This window comes from Lipophrys pholis (assembly GCF_963383615.2).
Source record: "Lipophrys pholis genome assembly, chromosome: 6".
In the NCBI taxonomy this organism is placed as follows: Eukaryota; Metazoa; Chordata; class Actinopteri; order Blenniiformes; family Blenniidae; genus Lipophrys; species Lipophrys pholis.
The window spans coordinates 11,122,809-11,140,458 of NC_137629.1; the positions used below are offsets into that span (position 1 = coordinate 11,122,809).

The 17,650-nt window shown below is 46.0% G+C and overlaps 1 protein-coding gene across 1 annotated transcript; it reads right to left on the minus strand.

Moving 5' to 3' along the window:
• Positions 1 to 43: 43 nt before the first annotated feature.
• On the minus strand, positions 44 to 16,983 carry naa15a (N-alpha-acetyltransferase 15, NatA auxiliary subunit a). The gene is made up of 20 exons (XM_080465478.1): positions 16,777 to 16,983; positions 15,218 to 15,302; positions 12,805 to 12,909; positions 12,545 to 12,702; positions 11,979 to 12,113; positions 11,393 to 11,546; positions 11,193 to 11,312; positions 10,352 to 10,447; positions 6,823 to 6,929; positions 6,564 to 6,636; positions 6,256 to 6,425; positions 5,429 to 5,581; positions 4,961 to 5,089; positions 3,875 to 4,088; positions 3,608 to 3,801; positions 3,411 to 3,519; positions 3,163 to 3,261; positions 2,936 to 3,079; positions 1,401 to 1,498; positions 44 to 1,330 (listed from the first exon to the last, which is right to left on the minus strand). Exons 1-20 carry the CDS (start codon positions 16,828 to 16,830, stop codon positions 1,121 to 1,123), a joined length of 2,607 nt encoding a protein of 868 aa, XP_080321604.1. The 5' UTR covers positions 16,831 to 16,983; the 3' UTR covers positions 44 to 1,120.
• Positions 16,984 to 17,650: the final 667 nt, after the last annotated feature.

Below are 17,650 nucleotides of genomic sequence, written 5' to 3' on the forward strand. Positions count from 1 at the left end.
CAGCGAGCCAGTAATCCTCAATTCAACAAGACCGGGCTTTAACTGGAGTGAGTGAGTAGATACTTTATTAATCCCAAGGAAATTCAAATTGTAGATTCAAGCCAACGCCTGAAGAAGGCGTCGCTACAACGACCACGTCATCTGAAAAAAGCAGACGTGCTACCTTCAACCCTGCAAGGTTCATGTTTAAGAAGACTGAACCCGAGGCCAGGACTTCACTACACACAAAATGTCATAGTAGAGGAAAGAAAGTTTGGTTTTTCATGTCTCTGAGCAGGTAAGATGTACAAATAAGCTCCAGCAGCATCAGAACTCTCCCATCCTGCAGGAGCTGCACATTGTGAAGAATTGAAGTTAAAACCCTCTCCCATGTCCTCAGGGGTTCATCTCATCAGATGTACAAATTACAACAGAACTGAGATGATGAATGCTCTGCCAGCGATCAGATTATTATTTCAACATCACATCAAACCGGTGACAACAGAAGTCAGAAAAAATAAAATAAAACCAAAGAAAATCAGCTGCGTCTGAGCTAGACTGCAGGCCGTGAACAGACTGGAAGCAAAGGTCTAGACCTGGATCAATGTCCTTAAGAAGGTGTCTTTTCTCCAGCTCCCAGCAGCCTCCACAGCGCCCTCATGTGGCATGGGCTCAAAACTGCATTCACTGTTCCTCTGACACAACAGGAGCATAGATTGGTTTTGCAAATATTGTTTTATTAATCCATTTGTCAGTTTGTAATATATAAATTACTTTAAAAACGTGAGAAGCAGTTGCACCTACAAGAAGGACATGGCGTGAAAACACAGGAGTTCTAGAAAACCTAAACTGTGTTCACAGAAGCCCTCTCAGCCTGCCAGAGTCCATTTTCCCACAATCCTTTTCTTCTGGTTTAAAAAAGTTAAATCTGGCTGCGTGTGCCAGCTCCCGCTCGTCTCTTCTGTGGCGCTCAGCCCATCCAGATCAGTGCAATGTGGGGGGGGGGGGGGGGGCGACTCACTGCAGCCAGAGCCCAGGACGCGGAGGGGGTGGGGCTTAGGGGAACATGTGTGTTGGTTGGAGGACTAAGGCGTCTGACGGCGTGCTCGCTCTTCCTCCTCCTCTTCTCCCGAAGTGGAGCTCACATCTCGTTGGCCATATCGTCGTGCTCTCCCGCCGACAGGTCGCCGTTGGCACTGATCACTGTGCTGTTGTCTTGGTAACCGGGGGGCATGAAGGCCAGGCAGTAGGGGTAGATCTTGTGGCAGGCAGCTCGGTACGCCTCGTAGGCTTTCTGCTGGCTGTCGCCCAGCTGGCCGTCGCGCAGCGCCTCCAGCACCTCCGTGCAGATCTGCAGACACACAGATGCTCAGAGGACGAACCGCCGGACAGCACTCTCTTCCCGTCCTGCCGGGACTCACCTGGATGCTCCGCCCACACAAGGAATCGTCCAGCGCTGTAGCTATCTCACAGGCCATCTTATCAGAGGAGGGCTCCAGGTACACCATCATCTTAGCAGCTGGGCCACGAACAACAAGTTAGAAAGATGTCTTCTGCTCTAAAATCTAAGTAATTAAACATCAGCAGAGGAACCTCACACACACTTTTCACAGGCAACTAGAAAAACACCTCATGAGCTGCATTATCTTCACTTTTCAATATTTTATGTGGCTGCAGATGATGTTTATGAAGTGGATAGTGGTAAGATTCAGTGGCGCCGCCAGCCGGAATCCTGTCCGCATCGTGCGTACAATTGTTTTGAAGGTGTGAAAAAAAACAACAATGTTTAAAGGCAGTGGCAGGCGTCAGGGCCTGCAAAGCCTTCTCTGCAGGTCTAAGAAAAAGATCTGAACCACAGACTGATGTTGATTATATTTTGTCCATGAATACCTAGAAAATAATTCCAAACTGTCTGTCTGCTTCCTCTCATAGCTTCTCCCCCAGCTGCTGCTTCCAGACGTGAACTTCCATATTAAAGCTTTTAACCAATCACATTTCATCCAGCACCTGTTGCCGGGTAAAGAAATCTGCCTGAGGCCTTCAGATTCAATTCTGCAGGCGTCTGCAGTGTAAAATAAGCATCGGTCACGCTGCTGCTTCAACCAATCAGATTTTGATATTGGCGACTCAGGGCCTTCTAGAAGGCACAGGGTGACGTCAGTGTATTCAAGCCCTCTGATTGGATCGTCAGAGAGTTCTCTCTCCAGCACTGACTGCATCTGGAGCTGCATGAACTAAAATATAGTTGTGTTGATTTAATAGAGGTTTTATCAACTTACAATGACTAAAGAAGAAGATAAAGACATTTGGTTACAGATTTATTGTCAAAACTATTTTCAAGAAGGACTTTTCCAAGAGGTCTTTGAACGCACCACAGCACTCGAGCACACGGTGCAATTTACTTGTGCTCACTACAAAGTCAATGGCAGGATTCAGGATTATATTATTTGCCATTATATTATTTAAAAGACCACATAAAGCTGATGTTTGTCACCGTCCTCGACCCCCAGACGTTTTGGGAAAAGCAGCCACTATTTTATGCAGCTGCAGCAGAAGGAGAGACGTGAACCTGGATTTTTTTCATCAGTAAATGTATTTATTCTGGCTACACGAGTATCTGTGATGCAAAGGCTCTTTATGCTGCATTTCTGCATGATAACATGGTTGTTGTAGCCATAAAAAAGCTATTGAGGGGTGGATTGAGTGTGTGTGTTGGGGGGGGGGGGTCTGTGCGTAATATGCAAATGAATCCTGGCAGCGCCACTGGTAAGATTGTCTCTTGTGCTCATAAAGGTTGCAGACCTCTGGTCTGGAATCAGTATTGCTGTGCCAGCCTAGACAAAGTAGAACATTCTGGAGAATGTTTGAGTTACTTTCTACAATAACAAGTGCAGTCGAGGCGCTGAGGAATGAACTGTGTGTGTGTGTGTGTGTGTGTGTGTGTGTGTGTGTGTACCAGCCAGACGGTGGGGGATGGCGTTGGAGTGTTGGCTCAGGTAGTTCTTGTTGAAGCTCTGAGGGTTGCTCTCTCCAAACAGTCTGGAGATCTCCTGCTTCAGCACCGTCCTCACAGCCTCTGCCAGGTCTGCACTCTCACCCACTGCACACACACAGAAAACACAGTTATCCTGGCAGCCTGTACAGCAGCAGGCCATGTCTGTGTGACGTGATGGTGCAGCTCACCTCCTTTGAAGAAGCGGACTAGACACTGGTGGAGCCACGGGTTGGAAGCTTCTATGGCCACAGCTCTCTTTATAGACTGCAGCATCAGCAGGTACTTCTCTACAGGGAACATCACGGCCACATGATGGAGGTTATTACACACATTGAGACACACACTGTTCAAACAAGCCAGCAGGAGAGGACATGCAGGGCCGATCCAGGAGTTGAGGTGACGTGCCATGAGGCGGCAGCAGCAGCTTCCAGTTTACCTTTCCTGAAGTAGATCTCGAAGGCCAGCAGGTGAGTCTCGATCTTGTTGCGTACCAGGTTCTTGAGAGGGATCAGAAACTTGACGGCCTCCTCTAGAGGGTTCTCCGGCTGGTGAAAGAAGCAGACCAGGACTCATTCAACCAATCAGAGCAGCGATGGTTACTCAGCCCGCGGCTCCAGGCTTGCCGACGCCCACCTTGGCCAGTTTGTCAGGTATTAGCTCCTCCTTGGGGCCTCCGATCTCCTCATCGTCATCCTCCTTCTTCTTCTTCTGGTTCTTCAGCTGCTTCTCCTTCTCTGCGTTCTTCTTCTCCTCCTCCAGCTGGGCCTTCTTCTGGGCTCTCCGCTGTTTGTTACGCAGCTTCTTCAGCTCCTTGTCTGTCAGGTTCTCTGTAAAGCACAGGGAGAAGCGTTAGAAGGTCTAGGAGGAGCCCGGGAGGGATGCAGAGCCCCTCGGTCTGACCTGTGTCGGCCTGGCTCTCCTTGTTGTCGTCGGTCAGTGGTTTGTCGTACAGGGCCAGGTAGATCTGGATGGCGGTGCGAGCAGCTTTGTAGTAGAAGGGGTGCTGGCGCAGGACATCCTCCAGCTTCAGCAGGTCCACGTAGGAGCGCAGCGTCATCTTCCTCATGCAGTAGGTGTGGAAGTCAAACTGGTCGTCCGTGATCTCCACAAAATGCTGAGCACAAACACTTTATCATTAGACGACAGAGCAGGGCTGGGAAACTCAAGTTTCCAGAGGGCCACGAGAAAAACTACCACTGAGACGTAAGCCGACTTGAGTTTTGCTTCATAAGAATTATCTCCATGAAAGGCAGGTTTTTCTATAACATTTTTAAGAGCTACTGCTCTGCCTCACTTCTTCCTCAATTCAGCCATTCCCTGCTTCTATTCTTTGTCTATCTTAAACGCACTGCAGTGCATGCTGAGTGTGGTGCGTTTTCAGCTTTGTCAGCTTCCTGGAGCTGCCTGCGGCAGATTTACATGAAGTTGAATCCAGCCAACTTTATGCAAATGAGTCACAGGAAGCTGAGCTCTGATGCATCGTGAAACTTTGGTAAAACGTCTAAACTAGCTGGAGTGGACCCAAAACAAGGACAGATTCAGCAACTGCACTGCTTTTTTCTCTCCTGAAATGTTCTCAGAAATATTTTTCACTGAACTCTTTTAATAATAAAAGAGAAAGTTTGAGACTGAGCCGCCAAGTTGGTTTGGTTTGAACTCCAGACGCAGTCACCCCCGAGTGCCAAGAGGCAGCAAGTAACGCCGAGCTGTGCTACGTGCTATAGAGTTTCTGGGCTCACACACTAGTGATGCTACATGCTAAACATGATTAAAGTATGATTAAACACTCATTACACGGCACATGGCAGGGTGTAGATAAATGCCGTCCTGTACTAAACCTAGGAGCCTGCAAGTTATACCCTGCAAGTGTGCAATTTCCATTTGTGGTGCGCTTTCATGAGAGAGAAAAACATGATTAGTAAATAACTATTTTTCTCATGTTTACATATACAGTTCTATCGTGAGTGAAAACAGACGTGAGCTCACCCTCTCGATCTCGTGGCATTTCTTCAGAGCTTCGCCTAACTTGTTCATGGCCTTATAGGTCAGAGCGCACTCAGTCTGAAACCACATGCACTGCATCTCGTTCAGGTTCTCCACTGCAGACGTCCCCTCCTAAACACACACAGGGAAACACACACATTGCTTCCAATGAGACGCTCAGACAGTGAAATGTCAGACTTTTACTGAGGTTGACCCCATATGAGGGGATGGTAAGTGATCTAGGTTTAGGCCCCGCCCACACAGATTGAGCCACTTTCTGGGTAGCACTGTTTCTCTTTTGCTCTGAAAGCACAATTCAGCATTTTACAACTTTATTTCATTGAAACAATGTAAACCGAAAAATGACTTTTTGATAGATTATATTACAAAATCTGGAATTGGGCCTCCTGACTAACTTGGGGAATATAAAACAAGTTGAGAAAAGTTCCCAGCAGCCTCAGTGTGTCTCACCCTGGTGAACTTGGAGCACATCTCCTCTGCTTCCTTCACCAGTCCAGCCTTCAGCATGTACTTGGCACACTTTGAGTTGATAAAGCGGTCGGCCGTGTCCAGCGCCTGAGCCTCGTCCATCCACCGAGCCGCCTCCTTTATGTTACCTGCATGCTGCAGGGGGGAACCAGGAGGAGGTTAGAGGCAGAAACTCGCTCTAACTTGCTGAACTGTGTTTCTATGCTCTGTGCATTCATGTCTGCAAATTCAGAAGGACAAAATTCTAAATATGAAAGAGAAGTGGGATTAATGATGATCAAAGGTCAAACTGTGAGTGGCCATGGATCAGAGAATTGAGGAAAACCAGTGGTAAAACCAGTGGCAGTGACATTAAAGAATGGTTTTTAACAGAAGACAACTTTTTAGACAAAGAAACGTCTGCAGAACCTTGAATATATCCAAAAGTCGAAACCCAAAACCTTCATCCACTTATTTACTTTGGGGTTTTTTTCTGCAGTCCTTTTGGGGGAATAAATACAAATTTTCCAATAAATAAAAAGCCATTTTGAAAGTTCAAATCCTGAAAGTGGAAGTTTGGTGCTGTTAAAATGATATATAATGACTTAAAGCAATGTTTTTTTTTATTTCAGTTTTAGCTTTGAAGTAGAAGAAAAAGTGTATTAAGAGAGTCGACACGAAGCGTAAAAAATAGTGGAATTCAAAAACGTTGCTGAAATTAAGAAAATTATCTAATAAAAAGTATTGAAAAGTGAAATGTAAAAAGATGTTGGTGAGGTGTAAATGATCAGCTCCAGGGCATCCCAGCACCACAGAGCCTGCGTGCCTACCTTGTAGATCTTGGCCTTGATGAGGAAGAGCTCAATGAGTGTGGGTGTGCTGTCGATGGCGGTGTTGATGTAGTCCAGAGCCACGCTGGGCTGCCCTATGAAGTCAAAGTGCTGTGCCAGGAAGTACTGAACCCACAGGAGGGTGGTGGGGGGCTCCTCCTTACCATCGTCTGCGCAAGCACACAGAGAGAATGAGAGAGAGAGAGAGACAGAGAGAGAGACAGAGAGAGAGACAGAGACAGAGGGAGAGAGAGTCATCACCAGTCAAACTGAGCCTCCTGCTTTCACATATTGCAAACCTCACTTACCGTTCTCACTGAACATCCGGCAGCTTTTTAAACAACTTTCATAGCCGACGACTAATTCCTCAATGATTGTGACCTGCAGGGAGGAGGTGTGAGGAGAGCAGAGGAAGGAGGATAAGAGAGGAGGTTGGAGCAGGAAGGACAAGAGAGAATAAAAGAGGAGCAGAGAGAAGCAGGGAGTAAGAGAGAGGTGGAGTGAGAACACGGTTACACCTTCAGCTTCAAAACAAAAGCAGTCAGTGTGAGCAGTGGGCCTGCTGACCTTCTCTGTGTCTCCGTAGAGCGATTTGAGCGTGGTGAAGACGGGTGGACAGCCTTTACTGAAGTTCATCCTCAGGTAGACATCCAGACATTCACAAAACTTCTCCCCTGGCCAGAACAACAGAGTGAACGGTAGAGCAGGCTGGCACGGGTACAGTCAGACTGACAGCTGCCAGTACATCTAGTGCACGTAAAACAAAAGGTCTTCATCACATGTCGACTGCAGACAGCTCAGTTTAACACATTTCAGCAGCATGCGCAGAATGTAGCTCAGCCTGATTTTTACACATCGAAAAGTAACTGGTCAGGACTAAAGTTGACTGTGATATATTGAACCGCTTGGTTTAGGGAAGGGGTCGATCTGATCCAGTATCGGTATAGAGTTTCGATACCAATGTTGGGATCTCACAAGACCACAGAAAAAGTGGTTCCTTTCTAAGGAAAGACAATCTTCATTTGTCTTGACATGTGGAGTCTGACCCTCAGGAATGTGACTGCAGGGGGTCCTGCAGGGACACTGACTGCTCCCATGCACTCAGCCAGTCACAGATTGGTGGAGACTCCCAGGATTTGACACCTTACCAAAAGCATTTGGAGAGATTCTCTCTAAAAGCTTTGCTCCTGCTCTTTGGCGGAGGAGGTGAGTTTCTGGCAGCAGCTCACCCAGTTTTAGCATCCTGCTAACACCAAAGGCCTGCAACAAAAGCCTCAACTCCTCTTCTGACCGACCACGAGGGTCAGAACTTCCCCCGGATCCAGAGAGCAGCACCCAGCATCTGATCTCCCATCAACCAGTCAAGACCAACAAGTTTCTCCAGGACAAGACCGGGGAAACGATGCCTCACAGAACCTTGCAGGAACCTCCTGAACCAGCAGGAAAAACCACCAGAGACCAGCTCCTCAGTCTGGACAAGGGAACAACCAGGACGCTGCAAAGAAAGACTTTCCTGAATCACCAGCTTCTTCTCCTCACTAGTTATCAAGCTATAAACCAACATTAACTCTGCCACACAGACACGGGGTCTGCATGCTAATCTTGTTAACTCACAATCCTACACATTTCACATCAAAGACATCACACACGTAAATTGAACACCATCTGATGACTTGAGATGTTTTATAAAACAAATCACCTTCACATCAACTCATTTTAGAGATGTCCCTTTAACAGAGACACACAGGAAGCAGTAGCTATAGACTAGCTTCCATGTTCTATTGTTCTCCAGCACATGGTGGAGACTGAGGACAGCTTTCCTGCTCTCTGGTAACCTCCATTCTGAATTTAGTTTATTGTGATCCGCCATCTTGTTTTGTAGTTCTGTCCCAGGTCTTGGTCGGACACACACGAACGCACACACAGCTGTATATAGGTAGTTAGAATCTGTGTTTATATTTGTTTTCATTGTAAATAAATCAAATTTTTGGAATCACAATTACTGTCTTATTAATGAACACAAAGGTGAATGAAATATCAACCTCTTCTGTGTCAAGAACTCCAAAATGCTTCAAGCTTTACTGTTAATTCTGGTAATTGTGATTAACTACTAATTCAAATTCCTAATTAATTGTTTAGTATATCTTATGAGACTGATATAACTGAATTGGCTATCATTTCCTGTTAAACAGGTGGTGCTCCGAGTCCAAATTGAACAAATAGTTTGTACTGCTACCTTTTCTGACCTTATACTGCCCCCAAGTGGCCTTTTGGGAGAATGCATGCATAGATTCGCACTTTTCATACTTGCCTGTAGAGAGTTTATTACAGCCTCATATAAAATCAACAATAATGATAATATTAAAGCAAACAGAGCTCTGGTATCGGAAGATATCCAAATTCAGATATCTGGATCGGATCTGGAGTGAAAAAACATGGATCGGTGCATCCCGAGTTTGGTTTGTCTGGCACGGTTCAATACGAATGGATGGAGGTTTTTGGTTTCGTAATTAATTTTGCATTGTTGCTTAACAGGCTACAGTGTGTGTGTGTGTGTGTGTGTGTGGTCAGCCTGCTGCACAAAAGCCCTCATGAGTCCAATCACTGTTGTGGCTCCGCCCACAACTGGAGCCAGGGAAAGTGATGCCTGTCGACAGGTGTTTTTTTGGGGGAAATACACCGCATCATGTTTGCCGTGCGTGTCACCTGCGGGATACGAGGCAGCGTCAAGAAACTAATGTTGTTACGATACCAACATTTTGGTATTGATACCGATACCACCACGTATTTCGATACTTTTCCAAATAAAAAGAGAACACAGTTGTGGATGAAGCAGCAGCCATTGTTTCTCTTCTGTCTTTCTCTCTCTCTCTCTCTCTCTTTCATTCTTCTCTTTCGCCAGACTCTTGCTCTTTGCTCCTCCGTTATTGACGCACTCGATTTCTTTTTACGGAGTTTCCACGAGTCATTTGAGTCAGTTACGCATCTGCACTCTCACATGGATGCAAAGGCCATGTCGTTTACGGATGCGCATCCGGTGTTACTTTCAAAGTACAAGCTCGGTTGGGAGAAGATTGTTTTGACTTTTATTTTTAAGTTGTGTCCAGGAATGTTGTTGGGAAATAAGGTTGAGTATGAAGCGCTTATTCAGTTGCGAATCTTGGGTTGGAGCATGGAGGCGTGCACGCACCCCGTCTTGTCTGTTTTTTTCACACCTCTCGGAAACCGGAGCGCTGTTTTCCGCAATTTTGATTGTCCAAAACATCCCGTAAACCCCCCACCCCCCAATGAAAGTGGCCACACAAGAACTTAAAAGCAAAAATAGAAAACAGACAAAGAGACCGTGTGAGAAATATGTGAGGGACTGGAGAAAAGACAGTGTTACTTTGATGAAGAAAACAAAGAAAGCTAATTGTGGGCTAAAAGCTGAGGAACATGTTCCCAGAAGGTTCTGGAACAAAACCTGCTGGAGCAGGATTACGGTACAGAAACCTTGAAAGGTTGTGCTTTCATTATTTTTGCTCTTCATGTATGATGAGTGCATAAAGGTCTTTTTGAGTCTCAGCAATCCTGGAGCTACATGCTAGTTCTGCTCTGATTACACCGGCCCAACATTACAAGTTCATCTCCTCTGCAATGAGCTCAGCCTGAGAAAACTGCAGCATTTCAGCTGGTGTAGAAAAAATGTGTTGATCTTGTTTCATTTCACCTTTTCTACACTGAATCACTGATTCAGCAGCAGGAACATCTGGCTATAAAAAAAAGATATTTCCATCAAAATGTTAAAAACAACCACATTTTGGGTTCCAAGAGAGTTACATACAATATGGTTTCTTAGCGGCAACGGACACCAAACTCCAAGGGACGGTGTGTAAACCAAAAAAAGCAACTCATTGTCTCAAAATATAATTAACTATTTCTAGGTTCCTTCTTTTCTTTTGTTATGGTACAGGCGTGGTGGGGACGAGGTCGCCTTGGTTCACAATGGTAAAAGGTTGGAAACCACTGCTCAAGAGGAAGGTGAGGCTTGAGTGGACTTTGAGGAAGTGTAGTTGTAATCAGAGTATTACTATCACAAGCAGCCTGTGATGTTTACCTGTGAGGAAATTGAGAGGAAGCCTTCGGGGAACCAGGCCTTTAGGGAACTTCACCCAGGAGTCCTCGTAGATCTTCTGACGCTCCTCGGTGCTGCCTACACACACACACACACACACACACACACACACACACACAGACTGAAGACAACTGGTAGAGGTTTTACTGCAGTACGTCATTTCATCCTCCTGTATGGGCGGCTGTGGCTTGGTTGGTCTCTCAATCAGAAAGTTGCAGGTTCGATTTTCCCGGTCTACATGTAGAAGTGTCCTTGAGCAACACATTGAACCCCAATGAACGGATTGAACATCTTGCATGGCAGCTGAATATGATTAACGGTGAAAAGTGCTTTGGGACTACTCAAGCAGTTCAAGTGAAATCCATTTACCATCCTGCTATTCTCTGTTCCACCGGCAACAGAGAGACAACGAGAATACAACACCATGTTGCACAATCCCCGTCAAACTAAGACAAAACTGATGAAGCTTCATCCATGTGATCTTTCATCTGCAGCCTCTGCACAAACTCTTCACATAACAGGCAACATCTAGTTTTGGAAGCTACGGTTATTAAAGGGTTAATACCACAGATCACACACATTTATGACCGAAACTAATTTAATCCATCAGGAGCAACAAAACACAAACTGTAGTTGTCCTACTTCAGTACAGTTTTCAGGATGAACGAAGTGAGTCCTACTAGAATATAATGTGAAAACACTACAATCAGATGAAGAGGTTGATGTTGAGGTGTAAATGAACAGCTCCAGTACATCCCAGCTTGTGTGTGTGTGTGTGTGTGTGTGTGTGTGTGTGTGTGTGTGTTGCTTTGCGAAGCCTCACCTGGCTTGAAGGCCTTCTCCAGACCCTGATAGTAGGCCCAGTTCTCTGGGTTCCTCTCCTGAAGTCTCCTGTAGACCTCTGAAGCCTCCTCAGGCCTCTCCAGCCTCAGCAGCAGCTCCCCTACAAACGTACATACGTGTAAACTTCTTGTTCTTATTGTGTGTGTGGACCTGCAGACTAGGCCTGGAAGTCCAGCTCACCTCGGGTCTCCTCCACGGCCAGTTTGTCACAGATCTGCTTCTCGTAGGTGTTGAGGTGATCCAGGGCCTCCTTGTTGAGGCCGGCCTCCCTCAGAACCTGGTTCTGATACAGCAGCAGTTCACTGTACTCGTAGTCCACTTTGTCTGGAGACGTCTGAGCAGAAGCAGAGGGAAAAGAAACACTTACAAAATGCAGGATTTATTTTCACAACGTGCTGGACTGAGAGCAGATAAAACCAGGAGAAACAGCCAGATAAAAGTATGAGGGTGAAAAGGATCGATACAACAGATCAAATAGAAAAAAAGGCCAATGATTAAAAAAAATTAAACTGCTGAAGTTGCTTAACTCTAAAAACCTTTAAAATTGCAAAAAACCACTAGAAAAGGGAAAAAGTGGAAAAATGTATGTCATTTGGTGGAACATAGTAAAAATTGCTCTTTACAGACTTCTGTAGTGTGACCACTCAGAGGTCTATAGAGCAAAGCAGCAGGACCGAACTTCTAAGATGTCTCCTCCTGCTCACTCTGCTGTGCAGAACTCCAGGTACCGACTCAGTCCGGTTCACCTGGCGGTGTCTGCTCATACCTGTTGTGTTTTGCGGAACTCTTCAACGATCTTGGCGGCCATCTCGAAGTCCTCCAGCAGGTGATAAGCCACAGCGTATCCGATCCAGGAGGCCCGCTGAGCCGGACGCAGCTGCAGCAGCTGGTACCGAGTCTCCTGTGAGGAGAGGACACAGTGAGTCCTCACACCTACTCCTTCATCTTTGCCCCCAGTTCATCTTCTGCCCCCTCCCACCTGGGTTAATCTGGGTCATTTAAAGTCTTACTGTGAAAAGAACTTAAGCATATAAATTAGCTTTGCTAACGTAGCAACGTGCTCTTGGAGGAGCTACAATTCACTAAACAACAGTGTTGTTGGTGAGAAGCTGTCACTGCTACGCTGGTACTCAGATCTGTAGCAGTCATGTGAAGCCAGATCCCTCTGCTCAGGTGATATATGGTAGTAATTAATCAGACTGCACCAATAAAAAACGCATTTTTAAAATATGCTTCACATGGCTGAATATTGTGTGTCACTGTTGATGGCTCTATTCCACAATGGAGCAGCAGCACTGCTCCCCCATGGTGAAGTGTTGGTGTGTCGCTCACCCTGTAGCCCTCCAGGTCTCTCATCTGGATCTGCAGCAGTGACAGGTCCCGGAGGATCTGCAGGTTGTCTTTGTCCCATTTGAGGGCGTTTCGGTAACACTTGATGGCCTCGTCGTACTTTTTATCCGAACGCTGCAGGAGGCCGTACACGTGCCAGCCTGAGTGGGCCGAGAGTTCAGGAACACACACACAGCATTTACAGTGCGTGACATCGCAGAAACACCATGGGACTCTAGAGCAGGTCAAAGGTCAAAGGATACAGACGTGGCTCTTGAGGTCGTTGCGGAGGCCTCGTCTTACCAGATCATAGGCTTCCTCCTTCTTTCCCAGACAGTTAAGGGTTAAACCCTTCATGGCCAGCGTCTCTACAGACAGAGCAAAGAGACACACATTAGGTCACCCACAGTAGGAAAACACAAGATTTGTGGACACGAAGGAGATTGATATGTGAACAACACCAAACCACAAACAATGATTGTGTGAAAAAAACCGTCTTCGCAGCTGAGTCGTCGAATCAAAGCCATTTATCCGTTAGCAAATCCTGAGCTTCTCAAAAAAGAAGCTTTGAGTGTCATCATCCAAAGCCCAATCGATGAGATTTTGGGATCTATTTGGTTAACTGTTTCCAAATAACCCCCCCAAAAAATGCAGAAATATGTCCCATACGAAGTGGATGGGAGAGGCACCTCATGGAGGAGATCAGCGTCTCCTTTCGAGGTCCACGTTGAGCCGTTGGTTCCCGGTAGGGGAGGCCGTGTTCATCAGGGGTGCAGCAACGAAGCTGCCGTTAGCCACATGCTAGCACACTGCTAACTTCGCTCCAAACCTTGCAGCTAATATCTCGGTTCAGCAAGTATCCAGAAACACCGGTGTGATTGACCCGGGTAGTGGTTTATCTGTGTGCCCCCGCTCAGTGTTTTGCACAGTAATATTTCTACCCGACAGGCTACTTGGCATCGATATGAGCAATCGGTATGCAAGCGACGCTAACTCGGTTCTGCAAAGAAAGCTTGTCTTTCTTAAGGTCCTCGAGCCGCCGGCGCGCTTTACTGTCAGCTCACATGGAAATTGTAAAATGTGTGTACATCTGTGTCCAACAGTGATAACATGAAGCAATTCAAACGACCATGACAAATGATGGAAGGAGTGATGTGGTGGATCAAATAACCTTGTAAACCATTGGTTTTCATAGTGACAAATGTTGCGTAAGCAAAGATGTGCGCTCGACCGAGTGCCCGTTGTAGTTTGAACCTTCATTTAGATGTGCTGTTTACACCAAATGGTTTACGGAAAATTCTTTGAAGCTTCTCTGCTTGTCACCATGATTCTAGAGCAGGGGTCTCAAACTGGCGAGACGATATTTTATGGCCCGCACCTTGCTGCGAAAGTATAACGTTATTGCGGCCCGCCAACGCGCGAAGTGAGATGTTGTTTACTTACTTGGGTAAGTTCATGTACTTTAAAGGTTTGCAGGCTGGAAGCACGGAACAAAACATCTTTTGAAAGTGGTATAAGTTCAGTGGATAATAGTTTTGCTTTTGCTTGGTAGGTAAAATTGGGAATTGACTTTATAAGTACAACTTTTCCACTAATCAATCCATAAAAGTTGAGCTTAAATTATGACATCACCCAATAGGCAAACCATGGCACTAGATGAATTAACTAACTACATGACCAAAGCAACAGAAACACAGCACAACACAATCATCATTAACACTAGAAATCTAATATAACCCCCAATAATTACATCAAAAAAACGACGTACAGAAACTCCCATGATGCACTGCAGCAGTCCGCTCCGTGATCGCTGAAGTGCATCATGGGAGTTTCTGTACGTCGCGTTTTAGCTGTTGTTGGGGGTTGTTTTAGGGTTGTAGTGTTGGTAATGATTGTGTTGTGTTTTTGTTGCTTTGTTCAGGTAGTTAGTTAATTCATCTAGTTTAGTTTGGTTTATTATTTGTGGGTGGGCAACCAGGAGTGAAGACGGTTTTGTGTGGGGTGTCCTCCTGCCATGGTGCTCTTGATGATTGGTGAGTGTCAAAGTAAAAGCTGGCACCATTCACATAATTCAATAAAGAGTTTCCACATGTGTTTATTTTACTTTACTTGACAGTTTAAAGATCATGAGTCTGATGTGATTTACTGTTCTTTTGAGACGATGTACCATATTCTAATATACATTTATCATGAAAGTAGACTTCCACAAATTTCAGTATTAATTGTGAGTTGACGGTCCGCAGCTCGAGGGACCAAAAAACTGCAGGTTGCCGAGACCTGTTCTAGACATTTTGAGTCTCAACTGCTTCTTCTCTCAAGCCAAATGTGGCTCAGATATGTGAGAAGAAGTGTAGGCAAGAGAAACCATGTTCAGAAGAGCCGTTCATGATCTTCATTCAATGTTCCATTCATGTTCAGGACACTTCATGTTCAGAAGAAATCATTCAAACTGTTGATGACATTTGAGGATTTTTTTGTACAACTTTTTTTGTGGAATCCCTGATGCGGCCCAGCCTCATCCAGACTCTGCCTCCAGTGGCCCACGGGTCAATTGAGTTTGAGACCCCTGTTCTAGAGTATTGCCACAGAGGGAGGTTATACGGCTCACATGCAGAGCGAAGGAGGTGTGATTTTCTGGATGGAAGCAGGAAGTGTGTTTGTCTGTTTTCATCTTACCTCCATGCTCGGCAAACTTTGGGTTGCTGAGGATCTGTTTGCAGAACTTGAGGCCGTTTCTGTACTGCTTGTGCTCGTAACATCTCTGCAACAGAAGAACAGAGTCCAGATCAGAAGTTCACAAGTGTGATCCCAGAAAAAGTCAACATTTCTGGACTTTGTGATCAGTACATCCTGGTGTATTTGTTTTGAAGATGCAGCATCGTTCCAGCTCTCTCTTCAGGCCCGAGCCTTCAGACACAACCAGTCAACAGCAGAGCAGAGGGAAGCTGCAGAGACATGAAATCTACACATGGCCAAGCAGAGATGCCACAGCGGAGACATGGAGGCTGTGCAGAGCGAAGATTCACTATTGGAAAAAAAAAACTGAAGGAGTCTACTGTGGATTCCACTGAGTGATTTTAGCAGCTCCTCTCAGCACCACTGGATACAACTGCTGAATGCACCTTGATAACATGTGACAATTTGTAGTTTAATAATCTGATTGTCTCAATCTGCGAATTTCAGGACCAAAAGAGATTGATCTTTCACAATATCCACTAAATAAAATTCATCTCTTGCCTCCATAGGCATTGCCTCTTAAAAAAACACTCTCAAAGAACTGAACAAGAACTGCTGTATTTGCAAAAGCTGCTCTTAAAGCTTTCAGCCTTTAAAAGAGATCTACCTGTTGTAGCTGATTCAGTCAAGAGTATTACCAACAAAGCCTTTACTGCTATTACCTGTCACATATCGAATATACATTTGAGTCAGCATCATTGAAAATCGGCTTTAAGTTCATGATGATTTGAACTATCTACAATCGAGTTAGGAGCCATTAGAAACAATGCTATTGGCTAAATGTGAAATGCAGGTGAGACGTTTAGTCCCACCGGGGTGTGTGTGAAGCTGAAGGGAGCCGCTGCAGACCTTCAGGTACATTCTTAGAAGACAAAACAACAACAAACCCAGACGTTACTCCTGGTACTCCGTTACCTGGCAGAAGTCAAAATCAGCACTCAGAACTCAGTGTCTGGAACCCGCCCCCGAGGTTTGACTTCAGAGTGAGTGTGTGCTGACTGGAGAGAAACTTTAAAAGCTGTGCGAGTGAAGTACCGGCGCTAGTTAGCCGCTAGCTACCAGCACCTCTCTGTCAGGGCAGGCAGCATGCTCACACCGGGGCGAGCACACCGGGCTAGCCGGGCTGCAGCTCCTCCACCCCGCTGCAGTGTGGATACATTCTGAAGCTCCAGCACAGCCCCGCAGCGCGACTCCTGCACGGCTGTCATGTGTCAACCAGCTTTGTCATTGATACACTTTGAACAAGAAGCAAGGCCACAAACTCTGCTATATCGGCACATGACCGCTCTGTTAGCCCGCAGAGCTTCCTCCTTCACCGGTGCTGCGGCGGCCAGCACCCCGCTCCGGAGGAGTGGAGGGTGGCGGGGTATTTAGAGGACTCACGCCTCTAGTTTATTCACGAGCATCTCCGGAGCTACATGCTAGCCGCTATTACTGACGGCTACCTGACAGGCTAGCAGCAGTTAGCAGGCTAACGGCGGTGCAGCCATGCAGCCTACCAGGATTCTCTTGAACAGAGCGTTCTCCTTTGGCGGCAGGGTGATGGTGGGCATGGTGCTGGCTTCCTACGCCTCTGTCGGTTCACACATGAATAGGGTGCCACTGGAGGCAGAGATACCGAGCTGGTAGCGGTGTCTTCAGACTCCTCTCTCTCACGTGTTGAAGCCGAGGCCCCCTTCCGAGCAAAATGGCCGCTGCGCTTCTCCTCCGGGTCAGGCTGCCGACTGCGCATGCGCGAAAAGCTCACGCACAAGGCCCGAAATGGTCCGAAACTGCTCGGAGAATCACGGAACTGCTCGACAACGCCGCGCCAAACGCTCCGACTTTCTGCCAGCCCCGAAACAGTTCGGAGATTTCCGGAGCATCCCGACACTCCCCGGAACATCCTGAAGCCCGGATCAGGGAGAACGGACGCATTATCATCAAAGGAGACGTTTTTAAACCGCTTTTCATCAAATTCACCCGGAGCCGCAAAACACGGGTCACCTGAAAAATAAAGAGAACATCGGTCATAAAGTCCAGACAAATTCAAAATCTGCATTTTATTGCTGCATTTCAGAACTTTAATCAATACCATCATTGAGACATTTTTAGTTGCTTTTAGCAGATGTAGCCTTAAAAATAAAAAAACTATTTTAGCTGTTTGTGCCGATTTGAAGCTTTATAAGTGGTTTAAGTTATTTTAAGAGTTTGAATTGATTTGACTCTGACATTTCTGGCTGTTCGTTTCTTTCCTTTTTTGTTTTTAGCAGTTTTATACATTTGAGCAGATTTAGCTTTTTTAATAATTGTTTAAATCATTGTGTCTCTTTAGACATTCTGGCTGTTTGTCCTTTTAGCGTTTCTGATGCTTTATAGCTGCGTTAGCTCCTA